Source organism: Panthera leo, chromosome E2 (assembly GCF_018350215.1).
Source record: "Panthera leo isolate Ple1 chromosome E2, P.leo_Ple1_pat1.1, whole genome shotgun sequence".
NCBI classification, from domain to species: Eukaryota; Metazoa; Chordata; class Mammalia; order Carnivora; family Felidae; genus Panthera; species Panthera leo.
Genome location: NC_056693.1, coordinates 43,291,973 through 43,304,765, shown reverse-complemented (window position 1 = coordinate 43,304,765; position 12,793 = coordinate 43,291,973). Strand labels below are relative to the sequence as shown.

The following is a 12,793-nucleotide window of genomic DNA, read 5'->3' as shown; positions in this document are numbered from 1 at the left end:
TGTACATGTTAAGACTTGTGTACTTTAATGATGTGTTCTTAGCAACAAAATGTTTAAAAGAAAATAAGCCACTACTCAGAGAGCAAAATCAAGGCTTTTTTTTTTTTTTTTGTCTTGAGAACCAAGCATGCCACTCTTACGTGTGATGCTCAGACCAGTCTGGAATAGCAAATGATGCCGTCCTTTCCCGAGCATTACAAAATTCTCAGAATAGCAGAGAAATCTACAAATAGTCCTCTTAGTTGCTGAAAAAGGGCCACCTCTGTTAATGGAAAAAATGAAGTCTCAGAAGTGGACATACAGAAATGAAGAGTGTCCCTACAAAGCACACAACCCTGCAAGTGTGGTAGAGTATACAGAGTCAGGCATCAGTTTCATTTCCAGTTTGAGATGACCTGTTCTCATCATGTAATGCTTATTTGTCTCTGATTATGAGGAAAATGATTTCTCTGATTATCTGATTTTGCATAAAGACAATGGAATGAAGTAGTATCACAATCTTCTTTACTCAATAGGTAACAAAATAACCAAAATGTATGTGTGTGTGGTGGTGGTGGCAGTACGAGGAATGTGAAACAGAGGATTAAGATTTATATGGCACAACTACTAACTAATCCATACTTCATCCACCAGGAAAAGCAACAGCAGTAAATAAAATTAGTAAGTATAAACTAACTAACTAACTAACTAAATAAATAAATAAATAAATTGGGGCACCTAGGTGGCTCAATCAGTTAAGCATCCAACTCCAGGTTTCTGCTCAGGTCATGATCTCATGGTATTGAGACTGAGCCCCAAGTTGGGGTCCGCACTGGGGTGGAGCCTGCTTGGGATTCTCACTCCCTCTGTCTTTCTCTGCCCCTCCCCCAACTCGTGGACACATATTCTCTCACTCTCTCCCTAAAAATAAATTTTAAAAAATAATAAAAATAAAATAATTACATTAATGGTATAAAAGTAATAAAACGAGAAAACAAAATAGAAAACACTAACTCATGCTAATTTACAGCAAAGTAAATCAAAGTTCTAAGTAGCTAGCTCCGAAAAAAGTTAAGGAAAAACTTTTCCTCAAGAATAAAAGATACTACTATGGGGCGCCTGGGTGGCGCAGTCGGTTAAGCGTCCGACTTCAGCCAGGTCACGATCTCGCGGTCCGTGAGTTCGAGCCCCGCGTCAGGCTCTGGGCTGATGGCTCGGAGCCTGGAGCCTGTTTCCGATTCTGTGTCTCCCTCTCTCTCTGCCCCTCCCCCGTTCATGCTCTGTCTCTCTCTGTCCTAAAAATAAATAAAAAACGTTGAAAAAAAAAATTTAAAAAAAAAAAAAAAAAAAAAAGAATAAAAGATACTACATTATGCTCCAGGGCTTCTGGCAGGGCAGAAAAGGTCAGGAGTGCTGACCATCTTCCAGGACTCTGTGCTGTATTAGGGGAATAAGCACAGCTCATGAAAATATGATACACACTAGAGTTCTGGGAGTGGGCCATAATACATGATATTGTTCACTCTCTTGAGCCAAACCCAACAAGGCCTACCCTAAAGTAACTCTGTACCTCTTTACCCCAATCTCCTCAGGCTACAGACCAAAGCTCTCAAACAAAATGGAGGAGATAAGGCATGACAATTAGGCAATCATAGTATACAGTTTTTGTTCTTGTTTTTATTTAATGAAAAATGGAACAAATTATATAAGACATTTGACTAATGAAATAAAAATGAAAACAAAACCTCCCCCTCAAAAAAACATACACACAAAGACAAAACCCAGAAATTGATTACCAGTGAATGTTCCACACTAAAAAATCTAAGAATATAAATTCAGTAGGGGTTCAGTCCGTTGAGTGTCTGACTTCAGCTCAGGTCACGATCTCATGATTTGTGAGTTCAAGCTCTCATCAGGCTAGCTGCTGTCAGCGCAGAGCCTGCTTCGGATGCTCTGTCCCCCACCTCCCTCTGCTCCTCCCCTGCTCACACTCTCTCTCACACTCTCTCTCAAAAATAAACATTAAAAAATATATATATAAAGTCTTTTTTTATAAATATATTTATATAAATATAAATAAAGAATATAAATTCAATAAATCAGGAGATAAAATATAATGATAAAATATCAAATGAGTGGAAAATGGACCTAAAGAATCAAATTAAAGTTCAAGACACAACTGCAGATCTAAAAGCTAATTTAGAGAAGCACCTGGGTGGCTCAGTCAGTTGAGCATCCAACTTCAGCTTAGGTCATGATCTCACGGTTTGTGGGTTCAAGCTGCACATCAGGCTCTGCGCTTACCGCTCAGAGCCTGGAGTCTGTTTCAGATTCTGTGTCTCCCTCTTTGTCTGCCCCTCCCCTGCTCACACTTTGTCTCTCTGTCTCTCTCAAAAATAAACGTAAAAAAATTAGAAGCTAAATTAGAAACAGCAAGTGACGAATAGATCAAAAACATCAGAGCAGAGCTTTAAACACACACACACACACACACACACACACACACACACACAAAGTAGTAAGACATTAAAATAACCAGAGGAAAAAACACAAAGACATGGGGGATAAACAGACAAGTTGACATTTGACTAGTAATTGGAGTCCCTGAAGTAAAGGACAAAACAAATGGACAGGAAAGGTATACAGATACATAATACAGATTTTCTTGTACAAAGGAAGAAATAATCTCAGATTGAAAGGGAGTATCATAGGTACTTGGAAAGACTGATAAAGAACCATCAGCATCCAGACATACTCTGGTTAAGTCAGTAATTTCAAGTGTAATGATATAATTCTTCAGGTAAGAAGTTATAAAAAAAAAAAAAAAAAAGTCACTCACAAGGACAATATAAAGCAACGATGATGATACCAGAAGTGCCAGTCTCCTCCTAAGAAGAGAACCAGTTTGGTTTTTAAAAAAAATTTTTTTTTTAACATTTATTTATTTTTGAGACAGAGAGAGACAGAGCATGAACGGGGGAGGGGCAGAGAGAGAGGGAGACACAGAATCGGAAGCAGGCTCCAGGCTCTGAGCCATCAGCCCAGAGCCCGACGCGGGGCTCGAACTCACGGACCGCAAGATCGTGACCTGAGCTGAAGTCGGACGCTTAACCAACTGAGCCACCCAGGTACCCCCAGTTTGGTTTTTTAAGTAATCTCAACACCCCAATTTGGGGCTCGAATTTACGACCCTGAGACAGAGTTGCACACTCCATGGAGCCAGCAGGAGCCCCAAAAGAGAACCAGTTTTTATTTTTTATCTTTTTAATTCTTCTTTTAAATGTTTATTTACTTATTTTGAGAGAGAGAGAGAGAGAGAGCGAGCAACCATACAAGCAGGGGAGGGGCAGAGAGAGTGAGAGAGGGAAAATTCCAAGCAGACTCCACACTGTCAGCACAGAGCCTGACACAGGGCTACATCTGATGAACCATGAGATCATGACCTGAGCCGAAATCAAGATTGGCTTCTTAACCAACTGAGTCACCCAGGCACCTCAGAGAACCAGTTTGTAATTAAAGGAATACTGTGGCATCTCAAAAAATTTTTGTTCACTTAAGGACTTGTAAATAATTTCTTTCCTGGTAAGAAAACTCAAAGATACAGTAAATGAAGCAATCTTCTTCCTTAATAAAACTGAAATAAGCTCTCATTTAAGAGCAAAATGTGACTCTAAGAACAAATAGCAGGGCACGCCTAGGTGGCTCAGTCAGTTGAGCATCTGACTTCGCTCAGGTCATGATCTCGTGGTTCATGGGTTCGAGCCCTGCATCAGGTTCTGCCCTGACAGCTCAGTGCCTGGAGCCTGCTTCGGATTCTGCGTCTCCCTCTCTCTCTATCCCACACCCACTCATGCATGCTTTCACTCTCTCTCAAAAATAAACATTAAAATAAATTTAAAAAATTAAAAAAAAAAACAAATGAGAGAATTCTTATGACAATTGACATAAAATAGTACATAAATTTAAGGTATATAAATAACTTGATTTTTATGTTGTGAACTGATTACTATGATAAATTTAGCTAACATCCATCGCCTCATATACTTACCAAAAACTGACAGAGATATGGCAGTGTTAACTGTAATCATTATGTTGTACACTACATCCTCAGTACTTATTTATAACTGGAAGTTTGTACCTTCTGACCACCTTGATCCAGTTCCCTCACTGGTAACCACAAACCTGATCTCTTTCTGTAACTGCTATTTCTTGCTACAAGTCGTTTAAAAACCCACCTAAAATGTAAAGCTTTGTCAAGAACTATTAAATATTGTTTAGATAATAATGATAAATCATAAATCATGGCTGATACAGGAAATGATAGTTCATAACCTGTATTGTTCAAATTCACTTCAGATAAAACTAATTCGTCCACAATACACAATGCTGTTAAGACAAGTCCTGAGAGAGAAAATAGGTGACTCAAGATTTTTTTTTTTTTAATTTTTTTTTTTTAACGTTTTTATTTATTTTTTTTGAGACAGAGAGAGAGACACACAGCATGAACGGGGGAGGGGCAGAGAGAGAGGGAAACACAGAATCGGAAGCAGGCTCCAGGCTCTGGGCCATCAGCCCAGAGCCCGATGCGGGGCTCGAACTCACGGACCGTAAGATCGTGACCTAAGCTGAAGTCGGATGCTTAACCGACTGAGCCACCCAGGCGCCCCAAGATTATTATATACAGGCCATTCTGATGTTTGAGTATTTAAGCCAACAAACATTCTCAAACATGAAAGAACCCAACAAATACAGAATCCAAAGCCCTCCTTAAACAAAACACTTAACAATAAAACATGTAAAAATCAGTAGTAATCACTGAATCCAACTAGACATAGGACTAAAGCTAAACAATGGAGTGTGGAAGGGTACAAGGGTGGGAAGATGGCTGTAGATCTGCAAGGGAAAATAACAGAAGCAACAAAATTCAGGAGGTAGAACCTGGGTAGAGCAGGAGAAGTTTAAGACAATCATCTCATTTTTCAAAGCAGGGAGTCAAAATTCAAACCATCTAAAACAGTGATTCAGTTTCTCAATAATTTAGTATGTTTAACCTTAGATCTTCTTAGGATCTCTGAGCGGGAAGAACAATATCTAAGATTCAGTAGTTCTTACTTTTTACTTCTGTTTCATTTTATAAATACTTCATTCAAATATTAAAATTAACATTCAACTATTACGATTCAAAATTTACCTATTAAGTATATTTCACATGCTCAACTATTACATATTTTTATGATTTCATGTTAGTTTTTCCTAATAAATTCAAATAAAAATAAACATTTTCATCACAAAGATGTTCAGTATAATGCTATCCATAAAAAAATTCAATCTATTTTCTAGCCATCCATTCAGACTTACACTAAATATACACAGAATTATCTGGAATGTTAATCAAATATTAACAATTGCTTATTTCTGAGGGGTTTGTATTTGGGGTAATTTATTGCTTTATTTTTGGTATTACTTGGATTTGGATTAAAAAAAATTTTTTTAATGTTTATTTATTTCTGAGAGAGAAAGAGCATGAGCTGGGGAAGGGCAGAGAGAGAGGGAGACACAGAATCTGAAGCAGGCTCCAGGCTTTGAGCTGTCAGCACAGAGCCTGACGTGGGGCTTAAACCCACGAACTGAGAGATCATGACCTGACCTGAAGTCGGAAGCTCAACCGACTGAGCCACCCAGACGCCCCAGTATTACTTCGATTTTAAACGAGCATGTATTATGTTTATAATACAGTTGTTTTTTGTTATTTGGGGTTTTTTAATAAGAAAAACAACTGTTTGACCACTACAATCTTTCCTCTCAGCTGGAGAGTCAGTCCACAAGCAAAAGAATATGTTTCAACTTAGCAAAAAAAATAACCTCAATGCAGAAGTGCCATATGAACAAAAACATAAAACCTCAACAGAAGTTTTAAGCTTTGAATTTTCTTTTTGTGCTCAGCAGTACCTGAATGAACAGACTTTATCATTAAAAAATGTATGATATCTCCAAAATAAGTCCCAACTCATACCTTGACAACAGGATGTCCCCCAGTAGATGCTTTTACTGCTCCTCGGCTACCTTCAGTTTCATAATGGGCTCGATGATGAGTTTTAGGTTGCACTTCTATTTTCAGTTCACATTGTCCAAAATGAGTTGGTAAAGGCCAGTCTAGTGGAGGTAATGAAGATGTGCTATAAACGAAACACACAAAAAATGCATTTCACCATGCTATTACTGCCAAGCAAGGATTTAAATCCCTTCTTTGCCAGCAACCAACATTTTTTTCCTCCTGTGATCTCTGAAGCAGAGTATTCCAAAATAAAATTTTACTTAATAAGTTATAACACTGGATATGATGGGTACTTACGAAATAATTCTTTAACTCAAATCAATTTCATTTACGTTTTGGTTTCCTGTATTTTTTAAAAAGGACAAATTCTAACATTTTGCAAAACTAAATGATTTTCAACTATGTGTACCTAATTATAAAAAAACAACCAAAAGAATAATTTAATTTTTAAGCAAAAATGTCCATTTCTGTGTATGTGCTATCAGTGTCTAAGGATCCAAATACTCCTGTATCTCAGTATATATGTCTCCATCCCTGGTGTGTAGCTATAGAAGTTAGTCTATTATACCTGTTGCTTACCCACTTCCTTCTTATTCTTGTTTCTCTGAAATACTGTACACCGCTTATAGGCAGCAGTATACTGCAATTTGAGGTACAATTTAATTTCACTACACATTTGGCTGAAAAACTATAAGGTCTATCATTGCAGATTCTAAATGTCAATTTTAGAGAAAACATCAATTGATCAATAAGATAATTTAAACAGCTTAAAGGGATATAGGTTCATTTAGATATTTATGTATACATATTTTTTAAATGTTTATTTATTTTTGGAGAGAGAGAGAGAGAGAGAGAGAGAGTGGGGGGGGGGGAAGGGCAGAAAGAGGGAGACACAGAATCTGAAGCAGGCTCCAGGCTGGCAGCACAGAGCCAGATGCAGGGCTTGAACTCACGAGCTATGAGATCATGATATGAGCCAAAGTCAGATGCCTAACTGACTGAGCCACCCAACCACCCCTCATTTAGATATATTAACAATGAAAATACGGGATTTAAAAAAGAAACAACTTATATGTCTGTAGGTCAAATGCTAAAGGACCCAACCTACAATAATTTATATTAAAAACATCTTTTGGGGCACCTGGGTAGCTCATTTGCTTGAGTGTCCAACTTTGGCTCAGGTCATGATCTCCTTCAGGAATTCGAGCCCTACATTGGGTTCACTGCTGTCAGCCTGTCAGCGCAAAGCCTGCTTCAGATCCTATGTCCCCCTCTCTCTGCCTCTCCCCTGCTTGCGCTCTCCCAAAAAATAAATATTAAAAAAAAAAAATCTTCTTAGTGACTGGTGAAATTGGACTTTTAAGGTGTCTTCCACCAATGAAATGCTACCATTCCTACATTGCTTCATTCATTCACTGCTAGCATTCCTAAATTGCTTCTCTCAATGTCCTCAGCCTAGCTTTATTATGAAGCTCAAAGGTATTAATTTTTATTAGTCTGAAACAACTCAACTTCAACTCTCAGCTAGTTTCTACACTTGTTCTGCAGACTTAAGCAAACCCCTACAAAGATTAAGATACTTTTCAAAAGCAGAATGATAGGCTCAAAGATATCTTCAATACCATAATTCCACATATTTTTCTAAAGATCTGGATCCAGAAATAAACACTCATACCACTGAAAAAGCATTTTAAAAAAAGTTGTCTCTTCTAAACAATTATATAGACTAGACTGATTCTATAAAACAGGATTATGACAACTGAGAAGTCATTTGGAATGAGTCATGCTGTTCTTACTCCAGTTATCTAGAATTCCTTACTTGCTCTTACACTCTTACTTACTTACTTTTAAACTGTTCTCTACTCCAGCTCCTAGCTAGACTCAAAATTCAAATATATATTCATATATATACAATTATTAATATATAATATATGCATGTACATATAAATATAATTAATATGTATTATATACATTATAAAGCTAATGCATACATAAAAATTTTATTAAAAACATGTGCAAGTTAGAGTGTTATTTGTAATTATTTTAGACTGGGGTAAGGCTTTCAAATATAACACAAAATCCAAAACCCATGCAGAAGACAAATTTAAATACATAAAACGTTAAAATTTCTCTACAATAAACAAGTCAAACTTATAAAATCAAAAGATAAAAAATAAATTATGAAAAGAACTTGCCACAATAAACAAATTTCATTTGTATAATAAGGTCTTAAAAATATAAAACACATGTTCCCAATTAGTATTTTTTTTGTAATTTAACTCATACTGTAATCAATGTTTTACAAAAAGCTTTTTAAATAAGAAAATTTTTTCTAGGGAATCTTCAATATAATTTATTACTATCTACAATTCATTATCTATATACTTTTAAAATGATAAGCCTAGCCTATCTGAAGGCTCTTTTAAGACTAAAGGGAAAATAAATGAAGACTTTAATTGATTTGTCTGGAAGACACTAGAAAAAAAAGGGGGGGGGCATCAAACCATTCCATATATATAATGCAGTCACATGCCACCAGTAACACATAAGCATGAAAAATGACCAGCAGCCATTTCCATCAACTCACCGAAATATTGGGGTGTGGCCAGGCTTTGGTTTGCTCCAGGTAAAAGGTGAAGGAACTGAAAGAAATTGGTCACCAGATGAATCTTTCTTTAAAGGATACTGAGATCCAAGGCCATCATCTACTGAAGTCTCCCGGGATGGTGATAAACTCCCTTGGTCATCTGAACAGAGCTCTAATTTTCCTGGTAGTATGGTAGCTTGATCTTCAGAAGTCTTCCTTGTTTTCAGAGGGATATCAGTCTCTACACAGTACTGAAATGGAAAAAGTGCAGGGCCAAGGCCTGATCCACCCTGGACAGAAGCATTAAGCCAGGTATCTTCTGTTACACTTCCCCTGGGGGAGTGACCAGGAGAAGGAACAGGTGAATGATGGGGTGAAAGGGACCCAGCATAACAAACCTCAGCACTGGAGTGCCGTCGCTTCCCACAGGGGGAAGTAGGCCTTGATGAGGGTCCTGAGGCTGGCCTGGGGCTCAGCCAATTCTCATCAGTAACACTAGATCTAGGAGAGTGGCAAGGAGATTGCCTGGGTGACAAGGAGTGTCCAAGTCCATATTGTTGATGCCAGGACTCTTCTCCAGGGCAACCTCCTGGTGAGCCACCAGGAGAAGTCAGAGGGGATCCAAGAGTAAATCGGGCGGCAGCTTCATTCAATTCCGAATCCACATCATCATAAATGTGTGAAAGAGATTCGCAAGAAGATGCATCTGAGAACCAGCTCCTAGAAGAGATGCTGCTGGCAGGACTAGGACTAAGGGAAGACTCCCGGTAGGATGGCTCAAGAGGAAGATAGAGATGATCTCTAGAAGGCCTTTCCAAATATTCCCTTTCTGGATCATTTATGTGTAGGTCATCTTCATGAGTATCTATTTCTTGATGACAGTTAGGAGAGATGGATGTAATTTGAATACTTGGACACTCAAAGGGTTTGGGACCACTTAAAGGGCTGTATTTAGATTCAGGAATCTCACAAGTTCCTTCATAGTTTTTGTGACCTTGGAGCTGAAACGATGGTGACAAAACAGAAGAGTGAGACGGTAATCCATGATGTGGTAAGCAAAGTGGTGAGTTTAAAGTAGATGGAGGTGGATCTACATTAAAGATGTAAATGGATGCACAATCATCTGGCTCAAGATCTATGGGGGGAAAGCAAAACAAAAACAAAAACAAAAACAAAAAAGAACAGAAAAAGAAAAAGAAAAAAATCAACAAAACAAGAAATTAGAAAATTTAGATGTATAAATTACTGGATGAGAAAGTAAATAATAATCTTGAGAGAAAAAAGTAGGACATAAAATGTGTACCATTAGCTCCACTAAGAGAATGGTATGTATGTTTTATTTACATTCAAACCACTTCTTTGCCAGCACCAACAATTTTAATTTTTTTTAAGTAATCTCTACGCCCAACGTGGGGTTCAAACTCACAACCTCAAGATCAAAAGTCGCAAGCTCTGCTGACTAAGCCAGCCAGGTGCCCCGACGTGTGTTTTTTTAAAAAGTTACCTGGTTATTTCCACAGATACATGTAATTATTATATATTTATATTTGTGGTTATATATGTAATTTTTTTCTCTTCTTGTTTCCATTTTCTAAAATGAGAATCAGAAACCATCTGAAAACAAATGCTTCTATAAAAGAAATAATCATATCCATAATTCTAAAAAACATTCATAGAACTATAAAATGATATAATCACGTAAATTCAGCCTCATCTGGGGTCTGCAAGTCAAAATGGAATAAAGGATAGAACAAAGTCTTTGAAAGGTTTTTAGTTATAAGCACACACACTACTAAGTTTACTAATTAAAAGAATTACAGACTCAACTCAGAAGACCTAGATTCTATGAGCTCTTAGTCATATCATTTAACCGAAGACCTCGGTTTCCTTATAGTAATCCTAGAACTTTTCGATAAAGAAATTTTTATGATTAACAGTAGCTTTTTGCTCCACTGTCATACCATCAAGAATTTGTATCTTTTAATATAGCAGACCAGGTTGCAAGAGCCACGTGATCCCACTGGATCCTTTACCTCAATTAGAAAATAACTCATCACAGCTTTTAACTTATGATAGATTATTAAAGTAAACCTCATAACGGCAGAACTTTTAAAATGTGGTTAGTGAACACATTCAGTAAAGAGTTTTTACATGTACTAAACAACAAAACCCTCTAGGTTTAAACCCTGGCTCTGCCATTCCAAAGCTGTGCAAACTTGGACGAGTTATTTAACCTCAGTTTTCTAAGGCAGGCTTTTTTTCTATAAAATTGTCAAGAGGAGGGGATCAACATCAACTAAAACACACAAGACAATCTGAAGACAAGCAACCTAATATAATGACTAATATTTAGCAAGAACTCACTACCTGCTAATAACCTTATCTTTCCCTTTTTAAAATTTAAGATGGGTATGTTATATTATTTTTTTTAATTCTGAAGTATTTCCTAATAAATTGAAACATCCTTTGAAGTACATCACTCAGTCAACTCTCTCACTCCACTTACTGAATCAAGATAAGTAAGAAGGTCAGAGCTCCAAAGAAGAAAACCCACATTTGACATTAACAAAAGGTGGAGGAAAAAGCTTTTAAAAATAAACAACTGTGGTGAGCACAGCATAATGTACAGAGATACTGAATCATTATGTTGTACATCTGAAACTAATGTAACATTGGGTGTCAACTATATTCAAATAAAAATAAATATTAATTTAATAAACAACAAAAAGAAGAGGTTTGGGGAAAATGGGAAGTAACTTCTAGTGGATACCGGGTTTCTTTCTGTACTGATGAAAATGTTTTCATATTGACTGTAGCGATTACACTACTCTGTAAATATTGTATGGTATGTGAATTATATCCCAATAATGCAGCTATAAAAATATAAATAAAAAGCATAGCATTGTGTGCACACACAATGCTATGCTTTTTATTTATATTTTTATAGCTGCATTATTGGGATATATATAAATTTTTATTAAATTTATTAAATTTTTATATTATTAAATATATATATATTTAAACTTTTAAGTCAACTCTGCACCCAATGTGGGGCTTGAACTCATGACCTGGGGATCAAGAGCTTCATGTTCTACCAACTGAGCCAGCCAGGCATCCTTAATATTATGCATATTTTATCACAATTAAAAATGTTTTTTAAAAGTTAAAAACATTTGCTTCTTATCTGACTTTAAGAAAATCATAAACAAATGCTATCACCTAACAATATTTTCATGTATATATTTGTCTATATATGTATATATTTTTATAAAGCCATGGATCATAATATTTTGGAGGTTTTTTCCTAAAAAAACCTTTTATTAAAGTACAAGATACATCATAAAAGTGCACACATCATATATAGCTCAATAAACTCACGTAGGACATACTCTATAACATTACCCTTAAAAAAAAAAAATCCTGGGGCGCCTGGGTGGCTCAGTTAAGCATCCGACTTTGGCTCAGGTCATGATCTCGCAGTTCATGGGTTTAAGCCCCACACTGGGCTCTGTGCTGACAGCTCAGAGCCTGGAGCCTGCTTCAGATTCCGTATCTCCCTCTCTCTCTCCGCCCCTCCCCCACTTGCACTGTGTGTCTCTCTCCCCTAAAAGCCCCTTTTGGCTTGCTTCCAAGTCATTACCTTTCCACCAAAAGTAACCACTATACTGACTTCTAACAGCCTAGATATGTTTTGCCTATATAACATACAACCTTGTCCTTTAATGTTTTTTATATTTTATTGAAGCTTATAAGAAATTCCTAAGCAATTTTCAAGGCCATGTAAAATGTCAAGTCAATGATCATAGCTATTTCCTACTTTTTATTTTTATAAATAATGTAGCATTGAACATGTCTATACATACAGCTTTTTCTCGTTTTGAATCCCTCTCCAAGAATAAATTCCTAAAGGTAGAGATACTAGACCTTAGGGCAACCATTTTTAGCACTCCTACTATGTAGAAACATTTGTTTTAGAAGACTTGTTTTAATATACAACATTAGGACATGAGTATCAGTTTTACTTTAGTTTCTCCAATCAGGATATTATTTTTAATTTTAATGTAATTTAAGAGTTAAATGGTTCTGTATGAAATACAATGTTCTAGGCTGCAAAAACCAGAAAACCCAATTAAAGTACCTGAAGGGAGGGGAGGGTATTTTCCAACATTAAC

At 36.5% G+C, this 12,793-nt stretch overlaps 1 protein-coding gene across 3 annotated transcripts in view; it reads right to left on the bottom strand.

Annotated features, from left to right (window-relative positions):
* Positions 1–12,793, bottom strand: part of NFATC3 (nuclear factor of activated T cells 3) — a 136,584-nt gene that overhangs the window by 86,458 nt on the left and 37,333 nt on the right. For all 3 annotated transcript variants that reach the window (XM_042919554.1, XM_042919556.1, XM_042919555.1), the window contains 2 exons: positions 8,622–9,756; positions 5,993–6,155 (listed from right to left, as the gene is read on the bottom strand). In XM_042919554.1, the coding sequence (XP_042775488.1) occupies positions 5,993–6,155; positions 8,622–9,756 (1,298 nt within the window). The remainder of the gene's footprint in view (positions 1–5,992; positions 6,156–8,621; positions 9,757–12,793) is intronic.